Source organism: Lactuca sativa, chromosome 8 (assembly GCF_002870075.4).
Source record: "Lactuca sativa cultivar Salinas chromosome 8, Lsat_Salinas_v11, whole genome shotgun sequence".
NCBI classification, from domain to species: Eukaryota; Viridiplantae; Streptophyta; class Magnoliopsida; order Asterales; family Asteraceae; genus Lactuca; species Lactuca sativa.
The window spans coordinates 281,228,395-281,244,886 of NC_056630.2; the positions used below are offsets into that span (position 1 = coordinate 281,228,395).

General features: G+C 39.6%; 2 protein-coding genes and 1 non-coding gene across 3 annotated transcripts; 2 read left to right on the plus strand and 1 right to left on the minus strand.

Moving 5' to 3' along the window:
* Window positions 1-6,306: 6,306 nt before the first annotated feature.
* On the minus strand, window positions 6,307-6,413 carry LOC128128243 (small nucleolar RNA R71). Its single transcript, XR_008226105.1, has one exon. It is a non-coding gene; the product is annotated as a small nucleolar RNA R71 (small nucleolar RNA).
* A 1,117-nt stretch (window positions 6,414-7,530) lies between these two features.
* Window positions 7,531-8,145, plus strand: LOC128127992 (uncharacterized). The gene has a single exon (XM_052766744.1). It carries the CDS (start codon window positions 7,531-7,533, stop codon window positions 8,143-8,145), a length of 615 nt encoding a protein of 204 aa, XP_052622704.1.
* A 2,138-nt stretch (window positions 8,146-10,283) lies between these two features.
* On the plus strand, window positions 10,284-11,222 carry LOC128127993 (uncharacterized). Its single transcript, XM_052766745.1, has 2 exons — window positions 10,284-10,681; window positions 10,757-11,222. Exons 1-2 carry the CDS (start codon window positions 10,284-10,286, stop codon window positions 11,220-11,222), a joined length of 864 nt encoding a protein of 287 aa, XP_052622705.1.
* The last annotated feature ends 5,270 nt before the right edge of the window (window positions 11,223-16,492 follow it).

Sequence of the window (16,492 nt, forward strand, 5' to 3'; positions counted from 1 at the left end):
ACAACATATCAAGCTCCTTAGAACTTGTCTTATCCTATTAAAAGCTTAATCACTCTGCATACCAAAATGATCACTTAATTGGTCATAAAGATAACATTTCAATTTCTTCCTCTAAATCTATTATACTCCATCAATTAAGCATCTCTTACTACTAGTTGGGGTTTGAAACCCTAGCTTTCCATATATGGACTTAACAATGGAAATCACATATTATTTGTATATGTTTTATTGTGTGGTATTTGGAGGAACTCACTAAGTTTTCGCTTACAGTTTAAGTTTTATGTTTCAGGTACTTCAGATGATCGGGAAAAGCAAAGTCGTGATCGTACACATCCTTTAGTGACATGTTTTGGATATATTATGATACATTGATTTTAGAACATTTGTATTTGATCTTAGGTTTTTATGTTTTGGGTTGATTGAAAACATTGATTTCTCTTTAATTAAGATGAAAAATTTTATTGAGAATTTAGGATGTTACAAACACCATCAGAAAAAGTACCTTTAGTCTTCAAATATTGAATATCCTCATCATCGAAAGAGCATCAATCATCAAGAGCTAGGATCTTTTGATTAGTGAAGTCATCATTGGAAGCAGGAAGTATGCTAGCATGAGAACGAGCAATTTACTTTCCATGATTGGAAAAGGAGAAAAACAAAAGGAAATAGGGAAAAGAAATTACCTTTGAAAATGACCGGAGGTGAGGAAGAAAAGTTGGGGAAGGTAAAGAAAATCTTGAACCGATTACCCTTATTTATTCTGGTGACAGAGGAGAGAGATGGTGATTTGACTATGTGATGATGCTCATGGAACGGATAAATTTTATCCATTAGGGTTTGAAAATTCAAATTATGTATCTTTATTAACTTAAAAGTATAACTTTAATATTTAAGATTAACCTAAATATCATGCAGGTATAATTTGGGGGCATTTGTTAGGGGCAGGATCCCATAACCATATTGTCACACCCCCAAAACCGATGAACGGCGAAAACGTTCTGGGTGGAGGACGTCATGTATAGTATCACAACAATGCAAAGTAGTAAACAAGCAACAACATCATCCATTGCATTAATAATATAATTTCATACAAGTGTGTTCTGTCAAAATTTATAGACATGAAAAATAATATACATCAAAATGAAAGAGGAGTCTTGAACTAGCTACTTTTTCTCAAAACCTGGCACATCTACCTGTCTACTGGCGACCTGAGAATACAGGTTATTTTGAAAGCGAGTATCAGCTTTAAAGCTAGTGAGATCATAAGTATATTAGTGTCTTTATTTGTATGAAAGCATTTGTAAGATGTTTGTATAAGTTTTGTGAAGTGTGTATTTATTTGAACTCTCCTAGAAAACCCTATGTTTTCTACTAAAAGTAGCCTTCTACCAAGGCATCTAGTATCTGTGTGCGTGTCTCATGTAAGAGTGTGTATTTTCCTAATCCGACTATCATTAACCAAAAGTATAGTTTTTACATTCCCGTGCATCGTGTACATGTTCACGAAGTGAATGTAATAGGAAAATATTATAGTAGTGTAGTGTTGTATTAAGTAACTACTGCTGTACTAGCTACCTTAAGCAACTGTAAATTTTAAGGTAACATGTAATCGACCTGTATCTTGCTACCCACTCAATAGTAAAACGACAATGTAAGATGCCGTAGAAATGTAGACTTGCAAGTCCCACTGTAGCGAGCAGCAAGGTGTAGGATAGTCAATCCAGTATAGATCTATACACAAACTCATACACTCCCCAATTAAGTAGATTCTGATACAAAAACAGTCATGGCAGGTAGTGCCATGCCCTGTTTAATGGCTCACATAATTGTGTTAATGTATATGTGTGCTAGCTGTACTGTGTGTTCTTTCTCTGTCTAGCCTGTATGTTTGTTTCTCGTCATAGTGTCTATTGTTTATTTCTCGTTATAGTGTCTATTGTGTGTTTCTCGTCATAGTGTCTATTGTCTGTATACCCTTGCTACCCAAGGGCATTGGATCTCTTGACTCATGTATGAACTGGATCATTGTAGGTTTCATTGTTCTAGTAATAGTATTAGTATCTTCCTAAACTACTCCTATAGTAGTTTACTAGCAATGTATGATCATGTTTGTGTACCCTTGCTACCCAAAGGTATAGAACTGATTGAAGGAACTTTTATGACTATGTGTGTATACATGATATACAACTAATATTTAAACGACCTTCGGACGGATAACCGATGCCCTAAAGCCACATCCAAACAACGAAAAGGAATTAAAGTGAGCTGGCCTTCCTAAGTCTTTTGAACATTGCTTATATAACTATACATTCATAGACATGCATTTGACAATATATAAGTATGAAAGAGTTTAAGTAAAAGTATTTGATAAGTAAAAGACTTCGTAAAACAGTTTGGAGTATAGCAGTTTGGTAAACAGTTTGAACAGTAAGGAAAACCACTGGTGCTGTAGTTATTAATCACATGTGATTGATGTAATAACTATAAGTATTTAACTTGTATCCTCCCCCATTAAAGCATTTAAAAACATTTAAACCATTGATTAAGGGGGTATGAACTCACCAGTAGTGAATATTTTGGATGAAAGTGTCAGATAGGCTGCTAAGTGTCAAGCTGAGACTTGAACACACACGCGGATCCTAGTTAACATATAATATCACATATATGAATCCAATTAGTGTTTAAAACAACTGATTATTGAATTGGGACCACCTTAGGGACTAGTAAACACTTATATTGAAGTGTTACAACCATATATGATTGTATGAATGGGGTATATGGCTTCACAAAGGAGTGTATGCCCAAAATACACACTATATGTGTGTGTGCGGCTAGGTGTGCGGCCCTACATGGCGTGTGCGGTTGGGTGTGCGGCCATACATGGTGTGTGCGGCCGTACACCTAGTGTTCTTGGTGTTCTTAGCTAAAGATGCTACCTTTTATGAAGATCCTCAAGGAGATTTGGATGATACCTTAGAGGATTTCAGGTCCTAGCTTTGAAGAAGTGTAGAATGTGTTCAAAAATGACTAAGTCTTGAATATATAGGGGGAGTGTGTGCAGTTGGGATGGGTGTGTGGCCGCACACTCTTGTGTGCGGCCGCATACACCTTGTGTTGGTGTGATTGGCTCAAATGCAAGATGATACACCCACATAACTTATCCCACAACTCCTACCCTGCTTATACTAAGCTTTGGACGCTCTATTTGACTCCAAACATTGCTAGAAAATAGCAAAAATGAGTTTAACTTTGATAAGAAATGAAGAATGTAAGCTAGAAATTTTCGGGTTGCCACATCATCCCCTGCTAGAGGGAATTTCGTCTCGAAATTAGAGTTTAAGCAACTAAGTTATTACAAATAACTAAGTAAAAAGATGAGGATATTTCAGTTTCATCTGATCCTCTCGCTCCCAAGTGAATTCATGTCCTCACTTGGAGTTCCAGTGAACCTTCACTATCGGGATACGGCTTTGTTTCGTTTGCTTGACCTCTCGGTCCATGATCTCTACTGGTTCTTCCACGAAGTTGAGGCTCTCATCGATCTCGATCTCGTCGAGTGGGATTACAAGAGTCTCATCGGACAGACACTTTTTCATGTTCGAGACGTGCAAAGTAGAATGTACGTTACTAAGTTCGTTTGGTAAGTTAATTTTGTAAGCTACAGGGCCGATTCTTGCAAGAATCTCAAAAGGCCCAATGTACCTTGGATTTAGCTTTCCACGCTTTCCAAAGCGTATTAAGCCCTTCCAGGGTGAGACCTTCAATAAAACACGGTCACCCACCTGAAATTCCAACGGTTTCCTTCGTTTATCAGCATAGCTTTTCTGTCGGTCTCGGGAGGCTTTCAATCGTTCACGGATCTGAACGATCTTCTCTGTCGTTTCCCGTATGATCTCTGGACCTGTGAGAGTGCTGTCAGGGACTTGTCCTTTAGCTAACTGGGTATCACCCACCTCAGCCCAGCACAGAGGGGATCTGCACTTTCGGCCATAGAGGGCTTCAAATGGAGCAGCCTTTATGCTCGTGTGATAACTGTTGTTGTAGGAAAATTTGACAAGGGGTAAATGAGTATCTGATGCGTGCATAATTAGTTAATTATTTAGTATACATTTTTATTCATTTTTAAATAATTATGTGAATAATATGGACAAAAGGTACTTAATATTGTTTAAATTTTGTTTTCAGTTCAAAAGATATGCTTGGGAGTAAAAGGGAGCAAGGGAAAGCAATTGAAGACCAAAGAATGAAGATTGAGGAACAAAAGTCCATCTACTCGGCGAGTACAAGCGTCTGCTCGGCGAGTCCAGCTGAATATTCCATAAGATAGCCACGACTCCTGATCTAAGACGGATAACAACGAGTCTACTCGGCGAGTTGGGTCTGCTACTCACCGAGTACCCCCTATTTTGAGATATCTATAAAAATCGAACCTTTATCCGATGGGACTACACTTTTGGCGATTTTTGAAGATCCTTCTGCGATTGAGAGCACTGGAAGACGCTGAGGAATTTTAATCTCCAACCTTTTGAAGAATTGAAGCAACTAGGTTAATCATTCCACTTAGCTTTAGGATTTGAGTATGTCTAATCTAGTTGAACTTGCTTTTGTGTGTGATTTTACTACAACTATGAACTAATTTCGTTTTTGTTTCTGTTTGGGGAATACCAAGGAACTCCTATGGTTTAATTCTTAGTTTTGATTAATTGTTTATTGGTGATCTATTAAATTAAGTTTGTTAAAGACCCTTATGCATTAATCACGATTATTTTCTGTTAATTGGAAGACAATTAAGCTGCATGAACATCTCTTAGTTGTTAACCTCATATGTCTATGTGAACACCAATTCATATGCTTAGGAATAATGATTATGAAACTAAGATTAATAAGACAATAATTAGATTAATGTGTGAGCTTGTTTGAGAAACCATCAAACAAGAGGTTAATTGATTTACTAAATTGATTTACCACTACAAATCTTATTTAATCCAAATCATTAATTTAGGGAATTAATTAGTTTAAACATTTGATCACCGCTTAAATTAGTTAATTGTCTAAGGGCTAGGAGTAATGAATATGAACCTAACCACTTTAATTGGTAGCCAATAACAATTAATCTATCATAAATACAAATAACCATATGAGTGAATTGGTTGAACCTAAATAGAAGCATCTTTATCAAATTTGGTGAATTATTTAATTTTCCGTTCCTTGAGTTCGACACCTTACTTACTAAACTATACCAATAAAAGACAGGTTCACTGCCTTTGTGTGCTAAATATACTAATAAAAGTAGGGAATAAAACAAGTGCATTTTACACACATCAAGTTTTTGGCGCTGTTGCCGGGGAACGGTTCTAAATAATTAATCTAATTCCTAATTTTTTCGATCCTTTGTGTGAGTTTACTTGCATAAAGTTACTTTATTACAGTTTAGTAGTTAGTAATTAGGTTTTAGCATCTGTTTTACTTTTTAATATTTAGTTATAATTTTTTCAAAAACACACTGGTACTCGCCGAGTGCAGTCGCACCTACTCGGCGAGTACAAGCGTAATCAGCAGTTAATTTTCGATTATTTTTAGTACAATTTTTTTTGTTCTTTTTACGCTTTTATTCTGTTTATTTAAGGACTTTCATGACCAGAGGATCAAACACCCCGCTGGTACCCCCGTTTGAAGATCCCGAAACCGCATTGAAAAGAAACAAGGGAAAGGACGTGGAGAGTTCAAGTACACCAAAGAAGTCACCCTTGTCCAATTTGAAGACTATTTTTGGGAAAAAGAAGAGCAGCAAATCCGGAGCATCCAGCGCTTCCTTAGTAATCGACAAACCGGCTAAGGAGGATATCGAGTACGAGACCGAGGAAGAAGAGGACCCGACATACGAGCACGAAACTGAGTCCGAGGAAGAGTTAGCTGTCATAATGGCTAACATTGATGAAATCCCCATGGGAGAATGGAAGAAGAGGATGCGGGACGACACTGGCCCGGAACTTGTGCAACCTGCAATTCCCACGACTGTTACCTTCGAGCTAAAGGGTCATATCCTAGCTTTACTTAAGGAAATACCTTTTTATGGAAAAGACCATGAAGATGCCTACAAACATTTGGATGAAGTCAATGATGTAGCTGATTACTTCAATGTTCCAAATGTGCCCCGCGAGACTCAGCCACTTCGTATGCTTCCGGTGACATTTAAAGGTGCTGCAAAAGACTAGCTCAAGTCACTCCCCCCCCGGACCAGTCACCACTTGGGCCAAGATGAAAGAAGAATTCATTGATCACTTTTGCCCGCCTTCCAAGATAGCCAAGTTGAAGAAGGCCATTGCTAACTTTGAACAACAAGCTGGAGAGTCGCTATATGAAGCATAAGAGAGGTACAAGAGCTTACTAAGAAACTGCCCACACCATGACCTAAACAGCCAGCAAGAAGTATCCATCTTCTATGATGGAGTCAATGTCACAACCAGGCAGTTACTAGACTCGCAAGGCCCGCTCACAAAGAAGCCACCCCCGGTGATCAAAGAATTGATTGCAGAATTCTCTAAACACTCTAGAGAATACCACAACCCAAGGCATGATGTCACTCGGGGAGCTGCTTATGCAGCTACTGAAGACTTATCCGCGGTCATGGCTATGCTAAAAACCATGGATAGGAGGATGGATAAGATGGATCAAACAATCCATGCTATTCGGGTGGGTTGTGAAAACGGCAATGGGCCTCACCTCACTAGAGACTGTGATTTAGATGAAAATGGCAACAAGAAGGCGCAAGTGTGTTACTCAAGTGGAGACTGATATGATGAAGACTGGCGCAAAAAAAAGAAAGATTGGCTCCCTTATGAAGAGTACAAGAAAGCCAAGGAGGAAAGGTTTAGGCAAAAAGGGAGAGGGTTATACCAAAAGGAGGAGCCGGTGCAAGAAAGGAAGCCAAGCTTGGAAGAAATGCTCACCAAATTTGTAGCTGCTTCAGAAAAAAGACATAGTGACCATGATGCTGCAATTCAAGAAACAAGGACCATGCTTAGGAACCAGCAAGCATTTATCCACAATATAGAGACACAGCTTGGGCAACTTGCTCAACAAATTAACCAAAGGTCACCGTGCGAACTGCCTAGCAAAACTGAAAATAACCCACGAGGCGCGCACATAAACATAGTCATAACAAGAAGTGGGAAGATAATCACCCCCCTGGCACCTATTCAGACTGATTCATCCAAGAAATCATAGAAGGAGGAGGCGGAAAAGCAAGCAGAAAACCAAGAAATGCACTCTAACAGTCCTACTTGCCGAGTACCACGTATGGACTCAGCGAGTACATCACAAAATCCCACCGCACAGATTCCTGAAAAACTTTACCAGCCTCCCATGCCATACCTAGCCCGAGCTAAGAAGGAGAAGCAGGAAGAGGAGTATCAGAAGTTTCTAGATCACATCAAGACTCTTCAAATCAACATACCCTTCATTGAAGCCGTCATGCAAATGCCCAAGTATGCAAAGTTCCTTAAGGAACATCTCACCAATAGAAGGAAGATGGAAGAAGTGAAAAAGGTAGTACTCAATGAAAACTGCTCAGCTGCTATGCTAAATAAGCTACCAAAGAAGAAAGGTGACCCGGGGAGCTTGACCTTACCTTGCCAATTTGGCAACTTGACCATCATTCATGCCTTAGCCAATTCGGGAGCAAGTGTGAATCTAATGCCATATTCGTTCTTTAAGAAGCTGGATCTCCCGGAACCAAGGCTAATTCGCATGGCAATATACTTGGCAAACAAAACAGTCACCTTTCCAAGAGGCATATGCGAAGACATACTAGTCAAGGTGGACAAATTCGTCTTTCCCGCTGATTTTATCATTCTAGACATGGAGGCGGATCCACAAGTGCCAATCATCCTTGGAAGACCCTTCCTCAACACGACAAGTGCCATAGTAGACATGAGGGACTCAAAGCTCACCTTGCGGGTAGGAGAAGATTCAGTCACATTCGGAGTGGACCAAGCCATGAAGTATTCAAGGAACAGTGACGACACGACATTCTCAATCGATATGTTAGATGAATTACTGGAGGAAGGCATAGCTAAAGATTCCATCAAGTTCACAGCTGAGGATGAAGAATTTGATCCAGAAAAAAGACTTGATGGAAATTGAAAGACTGCTGGAAGAAGCCGACTACGAAGAATTGGTAAAGAACACAAACAGTTCTACTCGCCGAGTAGGACCGATATTCGCCGAGTACCTCTGAAGAAAAGGCAGAAGTCGTGAATACAGCCACAAACTCGCCGAGTACCCTACCTGCACTCGGTGATTCCAACAGTCAGAGCCAAAAATCAGAGCTTAAAACTTTACCAGATCATTTGGAGTATGCTTTTCTCGAAGAAGGCAACCAAAATCCAATAATTATAGCCTCTGACCTGACCAATTCTGAAAAAGAAGAACTCATGCAAGTATTGAAGAAGCGGAAACGGTCCATAACACGGAGCATCACCGACATCAAGGGAATAAGTCCATCCTATTGCTCCCACAAGATCAACCTGGAAGAAGGAGCAAAGCCGGTTGTACAGCACCAAAGAAGACTGAACCCGAATATGCAAGAAGTAGTCAAGAAGGAAGTGGTCAAGCTTTTAGATGCGGGAATTATATATTCCATTTCCGACAGTCCATGGGTGAGTCCGGTCCAAGTGGTGCCCAAGAAAGGAGGGATGACGGTCATAACCAATGAAAAGAACGAGCTAATTCCGACACGAACGGTAACCGGTTGGAGAGTGTGCATCGATTATCGAAAGCTAAACGATGCCTCGTAAAGACCATTTTCCCTTACCTTTTATTGATCAAATGCTAGAAAGATTATCGGGCCATAGCTATTATTGCTTTCTAGATGGATTTTCGGGGTATTTTCAAATACCCATAGACCCAATGGACCAAGAAAAGACCACATTCACTTGCCCAAGTGGGACTTTTGCTTACAGACGCATGCCTTTTGGGTTATGCAATGCACCCACGACTTTTCAAAGGTGTATGGCAGCTATATTCCACGATATGGTGGAAAAATTATGGAAGTTTTTATGGACGGTTTTTCCGTATTTGGATCATCTTTCCATGATTGTCTCACTAATCTTGATTTAATGCTTGCTAGGTGTGAAAAAACCGACTTGGTACTCAATTGGGAGAAATGCCATTTTATGGTCAAGGAGGGTATAGTGTTGGGCCACAAGATTTCCAAAATGGGAATTGAAGTGGATAGGGAAAAGATAGACACTATTGCCAAATTACCCCCACCAACCAATGTGAAGGGCATTAGGAGTTTTCTAGGACACGCGGGTTTTTACTGGCATTTCATAAAAGATTTTTCCAAAATAACTAGACCTCTAACACAACTACTACTAAAAGATGCACCATTTAATTTCACTAAAGAGTGTTTAGAGGCATTTGAATTTTTAAAGGAAAAACTAACTAATGCCCCGATCATTATTGCACCAAATTGGAACTTACCTTTTGAGATTATGTGTGATGCTAGTGACTATGCATTATGAGCTGTCCTTGGTCAAAGGGTTGATAAGCACTTTCAACCCATATATTATGCTAGCAAGACTCTAAACCCAGCCCAAGAAAATTACACCACCACTGAAAAAGAATTACTAGATGTGGTGTATGCCTTTGACAAATTCCGCCCTTATTTGGTTTTATCTAAAACTACTGTTTTTACTGACCACTAGGCTATCAAGTATTTGTTTTCTAAACAGGATGCCAAGCCAAGACTGATACGATGGGTGCTACTTCTTCAAGAATTTGACATAGAGATACGAGACAAGAAGGGAATGGAGAATGCGGCAGCTGACCACTTGTCAAGGCTTGAGAACCCGCAATTGCAAGAAGATAAAGTTGGAGACGACTTCTCGGACGAGTACATCATGGTGACAGTGGGAGAAGAGACATGGTTCGCGGACATAGCTAATTATTTAGCTAGAAAATACATCCCGAAAGACTTTAGCAGTCAAAAAAAGAAGAAATTCTTTGCTGAATTAAAATATTACTTTTGGGATGAGCCATACCTCTTCCGAAGCTGTGCGGATGGAATCATAAGAAGATGCGTATTCGGGAAGGAAAGCTGGAAAATACTAGAGCATTGTCATAGCGGGCCCACGAGTGGACATCATGGAGCACACTACACGGCGAAGAAGATCTTTGACATTGGGTTTTATTGGCCCACAATTTTTAAAGATGCAACCCAATTTGTCAAAGAATGTGATGCTTGTCAAAGGGTGGGAAACATTTCATCTCGAAATGAAATGCCACAACATAGTATCCAAGTATGCGAGGTGTTCGATGTGTGGGGAATTGATTTCATGGGACCATTTCCCATGTCTAAAGGAAACAAATACATACTAGTGGCGGTGGATTACGTATCTAAGTGGGCGGAAGCACAAGCATTACCAACAAATGACGGACGGGTGGTAGTACGGTTTTTAAAGAAACTGTTTTCACGATTTGGAGTCCCGAAAGCCCTTATAAGTGACCGAGGCACACACTTTGCCAATGATCAATTGGAAAAGGCGTTAAGGAAATATGGGGTCACCCATAAGTTTTCCACATCATACCATCCACAAACTAGTGGACAAACCGAAGTGACAAATCGAGCCTTAAAGCGAATTTTGGAGAAATCGGTGGGGAGCAATCGCAAGGAATGGTTGGATAAGATAGATGATGCACTTTGGGCCTGTCGTACAGCTTTCAAAACACCTATTGGTACCACACCATATAGGTTAGTTTATGGAAAGCAACGTCATTTACCGGTGGAGCTAGAACACAAGGCGTTTTGGGCTTTGAAGAGGTGTAATTTTAACATGGAGGAATTAAATAGCAACCGGTTAATGCAAATGAATGCTCTTGAAGAACTAAGGAATGATGCATACTCCAGTTCATGGCTATATAAAGAGAAGACCAAGATGTGGCATGAGAAGAGGATCAAAGATAAACAAATTCATGAAGGCCAAAAAGTGTTGCTCTTCAACTCAAGACTAAAGCTTTTCTCGGGAAAACTCAAGTCAAGGTGGGATGGGCCTTTTGTAGTGAAGACGGTGTTTCCACATGGTGCTATAGAGCTATTATCAAGAGATGGCACACCTTTCAAGGTCAATGGTCATAAGGTTAAAAAATATGAAGAAGGAGTCCCCCGGAATGAAGGAATGGAAGAGCTGTTGTTGCTGGAAAAGATTGCAGCCATGTAGAAGGGGAGGAGTCTAGCTAATGACTCCCTAAAAAGAAGCGCTTCTCGGGAGGCAACCCGAGTTTCAAGTTTGCGTTTTCTTTCCTTTTCTTTTACTTTATTTTTATCTTTCTTTTCTTCATTTATTTTCAGAATATAACTGCTTGAGGACAAGCAATGCTTAGAGTGTGGGGTGGATGGTTTAAAAAAGGAGAAAATACATAAATTTTTCAAAATTGCCACAAAATTTTCAAACTGTAAGGTTTACTCGCCGAGTAGGCACGTATACTCGGCGAGTACCTACCCGAGTAACCCGAAAAAACGCGTATTTGCATATGTACTCGGCGAGTATGTCCTTTCTACTCGGCGAGTAGCCGATTTACACGGGTGAAATATAAGTCTGTAAAAAAGAGAGTTTTTCACCCATTACACCTCATACTCGCCGTGCATAGCATATCCTCAAGCAGCAGGCGATTTTCGCGATTCCAGTTCTTCGATTTTCTACTCGATTTGCATCATTCAACCAAAAAGGTAACATCTTTACACTATAAACTCCTTCAAGGTTCGATCTTTATCATGGATTTGCCCCGATTTTACTTGATTTCGGATTTGGGGGTTTCCTTAAATTCTAGGGTTTCGAATTAGCCATGAATTACGTGATATTAGGACGAATTTCTTTATGATTTGTGGTTAGATAGGCCATTACAACAAACCCCTGTGGAAAAATTGGATTATTAACCGCTATATACAGGTCCGAGACAATACAGTCCCGCAGTTCAACCTACTCGCCAAGTAGGTCGTGTACTCGGCGAGTAGGTGACTATTTAGACCCACTTTCGTTGTTTTTAATTACTGGGTATTGTTTGTTGGTGTGTTTTTTTGGTGTCTGTATGTAGAAACCATGGCTAGAAGGGCGCAGTCTTCGCGCGGGGGAAGTCAAAATTATATTCCATGGCTTTCCTTTCAACACATAACTTCCAAGTCATCCCAAACTAGGGCTAGAAACAGGTTGGAAGCCCTCAAGCAAAAGGAAATTCATCTCCCAAATGTGGTTGACTGGGGTTGGCTGGGCAATGTCGGGGTGGAGGAGGAACTTACATCACATTTGGTGAAAGAGTGTAGTTTGGGGTACACCACCATCACGTGTGATGGGTGGTTACAATTGCTCAAAATTCAGGAGTCCGTGTATGCTGAGTTGTGCAGGGAGTTTTTCGATACCATCTCATTCCGAGGTGGTAGTGACTACTACAATCCCAACATAATCTCTTTTTCTTTGGGTGGAGAGCTGCGACAATGCAACATTGCTGAGTTCTCGTGGAGGTTGGGAATCTATGATCAAAGCATGATGTTGACGGAAGATTTTGAAGCATTCCAGGAAAACAGCCACAAAGAACTTCCCGAGGCAGTGGTGGCCTCGACATGGTGGAACACAATCGCCAACCGAGTTTATATCCCGTCCACCACTCAAGAAGGCCATATCCGCTCACCAATCCACCGCCCTATTCACCGATTTGTTGCCAGCACCATCAACCAAAGGAAGGATTGGGACAAGGTCCCAACCCTTGACATCTTCTATTATGGAGTATCATTACTCCCGAAGCCTTTTGCAACCTCCCGTACTGCATTGCCAAATTCCTTGCCGAAGGGGCAGTCAATTCAAAAATCAATGGAGGAATGTTTATCACTCGACTGGCCAAGTCATTTGGGATACTTGATCTACCGCAAGCTAGGGCGCTCACGGTTATCCACCCTCCACCATTCAACACGACATTATATCAGAGGGCGAGGATAGTCGAGAAGTTTGGTGACTCATTCACCATCCCACATGAAGACGCGTCGGTGATTCCGGAGGAGCTGGGAAGGCGGGCCAGAAGCGTAGTGAGCGGGTGCGAGAAGACCCACCAGTTATTCCGGTGGAGGAGGATAATGACGGATGGAATCAATTAGAGTACCGCCGCTACCTAGATGACATTGGGCGTGGGGTGAACTATAATAACAGTCTTTTGAATATCTTTTTCAGCAAATGAATATTGCCCCAAGACCCGGTCTCGGATATCCATATACTATGGATTGGGATGAGCGGATGAGGAGGAGAGCCGAAGAAGGAGGAAGTGGCACGGGAGGAGCCGATATGGAGGATGAATGACGAAGAATTGTTTTCTTTTATGTTTTTTATGATGTTTTAATTATGTTATGGACAAATGTTAAAACACTTGGATGATGTTTATTTTGGTGGGTTGATTATTAGTGTCACTTTTAGTTGTTCAATTTTTTTTTCAGGGTAGAAGATTAGGAGGCATGCTAAGTTGAGGGTCAAAAAGGGGATTAAGAGATTTTCAAGAAAAAATGGAGTGTTGCTCTTAGGATTGAGTCTGTGCAAGTTGAGAGTAATGGAGTGTGCTATTACTGAAAGAATTAGAAGAGAGGGTCAGTTTGCGTTTCCAAACCAGAGTCGAATGGAGCATCAGTTATTAATTTTGGAATTGACAGTTCTACTCGCCGAGTGCACAAATTCTACTCGGTGAGTACCTGAGTTATTGCACGACATCGTTCTGAGACGAGATTTACTCGCCAAGTCCACGATACTACTCGCCGAGTAGGCTGCCAATTTTCGAATCCCAGAACTGCTTTGGGCACTTTCATTGCAACATTTAACCATTTTTGGGAGGAATTGTCTTTGGAGATATTCTAAAGAAGCTTGTTCCTTTAAATTTTCGAGCTGTAAAGCACACGAGATTTGACACCCAAGGCATGGATGCGCTGTTCCCATGCCAAAGTCAGCTGAAGTTGGAGCCTTACATGAAGAGTATCAACCTATCGACTGCTACCCCAGGGGAGTTTGTTCCAATTCTCTCTATATTTGCATTTTTATTCTTGCATAATATGCAATGAGGGCATTGCATAAAATAAGTGTGGGGTAGGGGTTGGTCACATAAATAGAAAACGTAGAATCTTAATTTAGGCAAATTTTAAAAATTTGTTGCATACCAAAAATATTACTTAGAATTTAATTTAGAAAATTTTAGTAAAAGTGAAATTAGGATTCCATGTTAGAATTGTGTTGATAATTGCATGATAACCCAAATGTTTAGTTGAGCCTATATACGTTCTAGTGCATTTGTGGCTTCCTTATTCCAGAGAAATCATGGGACAAAAACACGACCCCGCTCGACCCGAGGGATGGAATATGTTTAGCAGTCTAAACCTGAAATGTATCTAGGAAAATTGTTATCGTTAGCCAATAAAGGTTGAGATTGAGCGCCCCTGCTTAAGCATGTAAGGATTTGAGTGAAAAAAGAGAGGTACATGTTAAAAAAAAGAGAGAATTACAAGAAAAGTTTGAAGAATTTTTGGAGCATCAAAGTCAAATATGAAATTAGAAGATCAAAAATTCCAAGAAATTCAAAAAGTTGAAGATACCAAAAATCAAACAATAAAGGTGGTGAATTCAAAGAGATCAAAGATCAAATGACCAAAGGAAGTGAAGAATTCCAAAAGAGCTCCATAGTGGTATCGAAGAGTTGTAATTCTAGATTATGTATGCTCGGGTTGCTCAATTAAAAATACCTTGAGGGTAAGAGGTTTTCTGAGGATGGATTCGGAGGGTTGCATAAAATGAGCATAGTTCGGGATGAGTGGGCAAGTGTATATGAGGATTGTGAGTATTTGGAGTATGGGAGGTCCTTAGGAAAAATTTTAAACACAAATGCATGCGTTGCGGTCTCGGCATAATGGCTGGGTTAGATTGGAGTTGTCATATGTGATTCTAATATGTTTAAAATTTAGTTTTGCTTGGGGGCAAGCAAAAGTCAAGTGTGGGGTATTTTGATGTGTGCATGATTAGTTAATTATTTAGTATACATTTTTATTCATTTTTAACTAATTATGTGAATAATATTGACAAAAGGTACTTAATATTGTTTAAATTTTGTTTTCAGTTCAAAAGATATGCTTGGGAGTAAAATGGAGCAAGGGAAAGCAATTGAAGACTAAAGAATGAAGATTGAGGAACAAAAGTCCATCTACTCGGCGAGTACACGCGTCTACTCGGCGAGTCTAGCTGAATATTCCAGAAGATAACCACGACTCCTGATCTAAGACGGATAACAACGAGTCTACTCGGCGAGTTGGGTCTGCTACTCGCCGAGTACCCCCTGTTTTGAGACATCTATAAAAATCGAACCTTTATCTGATGGGACTACACTTTTGGCGACTTTTGAAGATCCTTCTGCGATTGAGAGCACTGGAAGACGCTGAGAAATTCTAATCTCCAACCTTTTGAAGAATTGAAGCAACTAGGCTAATCATTCCACTTAGCTTTAGGATTTGAGTATGTCTAATCTAGTTGAACTTGCTTTTGTGTGTGATTTTACTGCAACTATGAACTAATTTCGTTTTTGTTTCTGTTTGGGGAATACCAAGGAACTCCTATGGTTTAATTCTTAGTTTTGATTAATTGTTTATTGGTGATCTATTAAATTAAGTTTGTTAAAGACCCTTATGCATTAATCACGATTATTTTCTGTTAATTGGAAGACAATTAAACTGCATGAACGTCTCTTAGTTGTTAACCTCATATGTCTATGTGAACACCAATTCATATGCTTAGGAATAATGATTATGAAACTAAGATTAATAGGACAATAATTAGATTAATGTGTGAGATTGTTTGAGAAACCATCAAACAAGAGGATAATTGATTTACTAAATTGATTTACCACTACAAATCTTATTTAATCCAAATCATTAATCTAGGGAATTAATTAGTTTAAACATTTGATCACCGCTTAAATTAGTTAATTGTCTAAGGGCTAGGAGTAATGAATATGAACCTAACCACTTTAATTGGTAGCCAATAACAATTAATCTATCATAAATACAAATAACCATAGGAGTGAATTGGTTGAACCTAAATAGAAACATCTTTATCAAATTTGGTGAATTAGTTGTTTGTTTTAGTCATTTAGTTAATTATGTGTTACTTAAGTTTCTAGTCTTGTAAAACTAGAAGAAAAACCTTTTATTTTCATTAATTGTTTTAGTTAAAATTAGTTGTTAGTTTAATTTTCCGTTCCCTAAGTTCGACACCTTACTTACTAAATTATACCAATAAAAGACAGGTTCACTGCCTTTGTGTGCTAAATATACTAATAAAATTAGGGAATAAAACAAGTGCATTTTACACACATCAGTATCCCATGCTTTCCCAAAGTCTATCACACAGGCTCACAACATATCTTCCAAGGTTTGGATAGTTCTTTCACTTTGACTGTCGGTCTGTGGATGGTAGGC

What these genes read in the sequence shown, in the direction of transcription:
- LOC128127992 (XM_052766744.1), top strand. Translation starts at nt 7,531, where the DNA reads ATGGAAGAAGTGAAAAAGGTAGTACTCAATGAAAACTGCTCAGCTGCT.
- LOC128127993 (XM_052766745.1), top strand. Translation starts at nt 10,284, where the DNA reads ATGCCACAACATAGTATCCAAGTATGCGAGGTGTTCGATGTGTGGGGA. An exon ending in GGGAGCAATCGCAAGGAATG is followed by an intron (nt 10,682 to 10,756) that starts GTTGGATAAGAT and finishes CACACCATATAG; the next exon opens with GTTAGTTTATGGAAAGCAAC.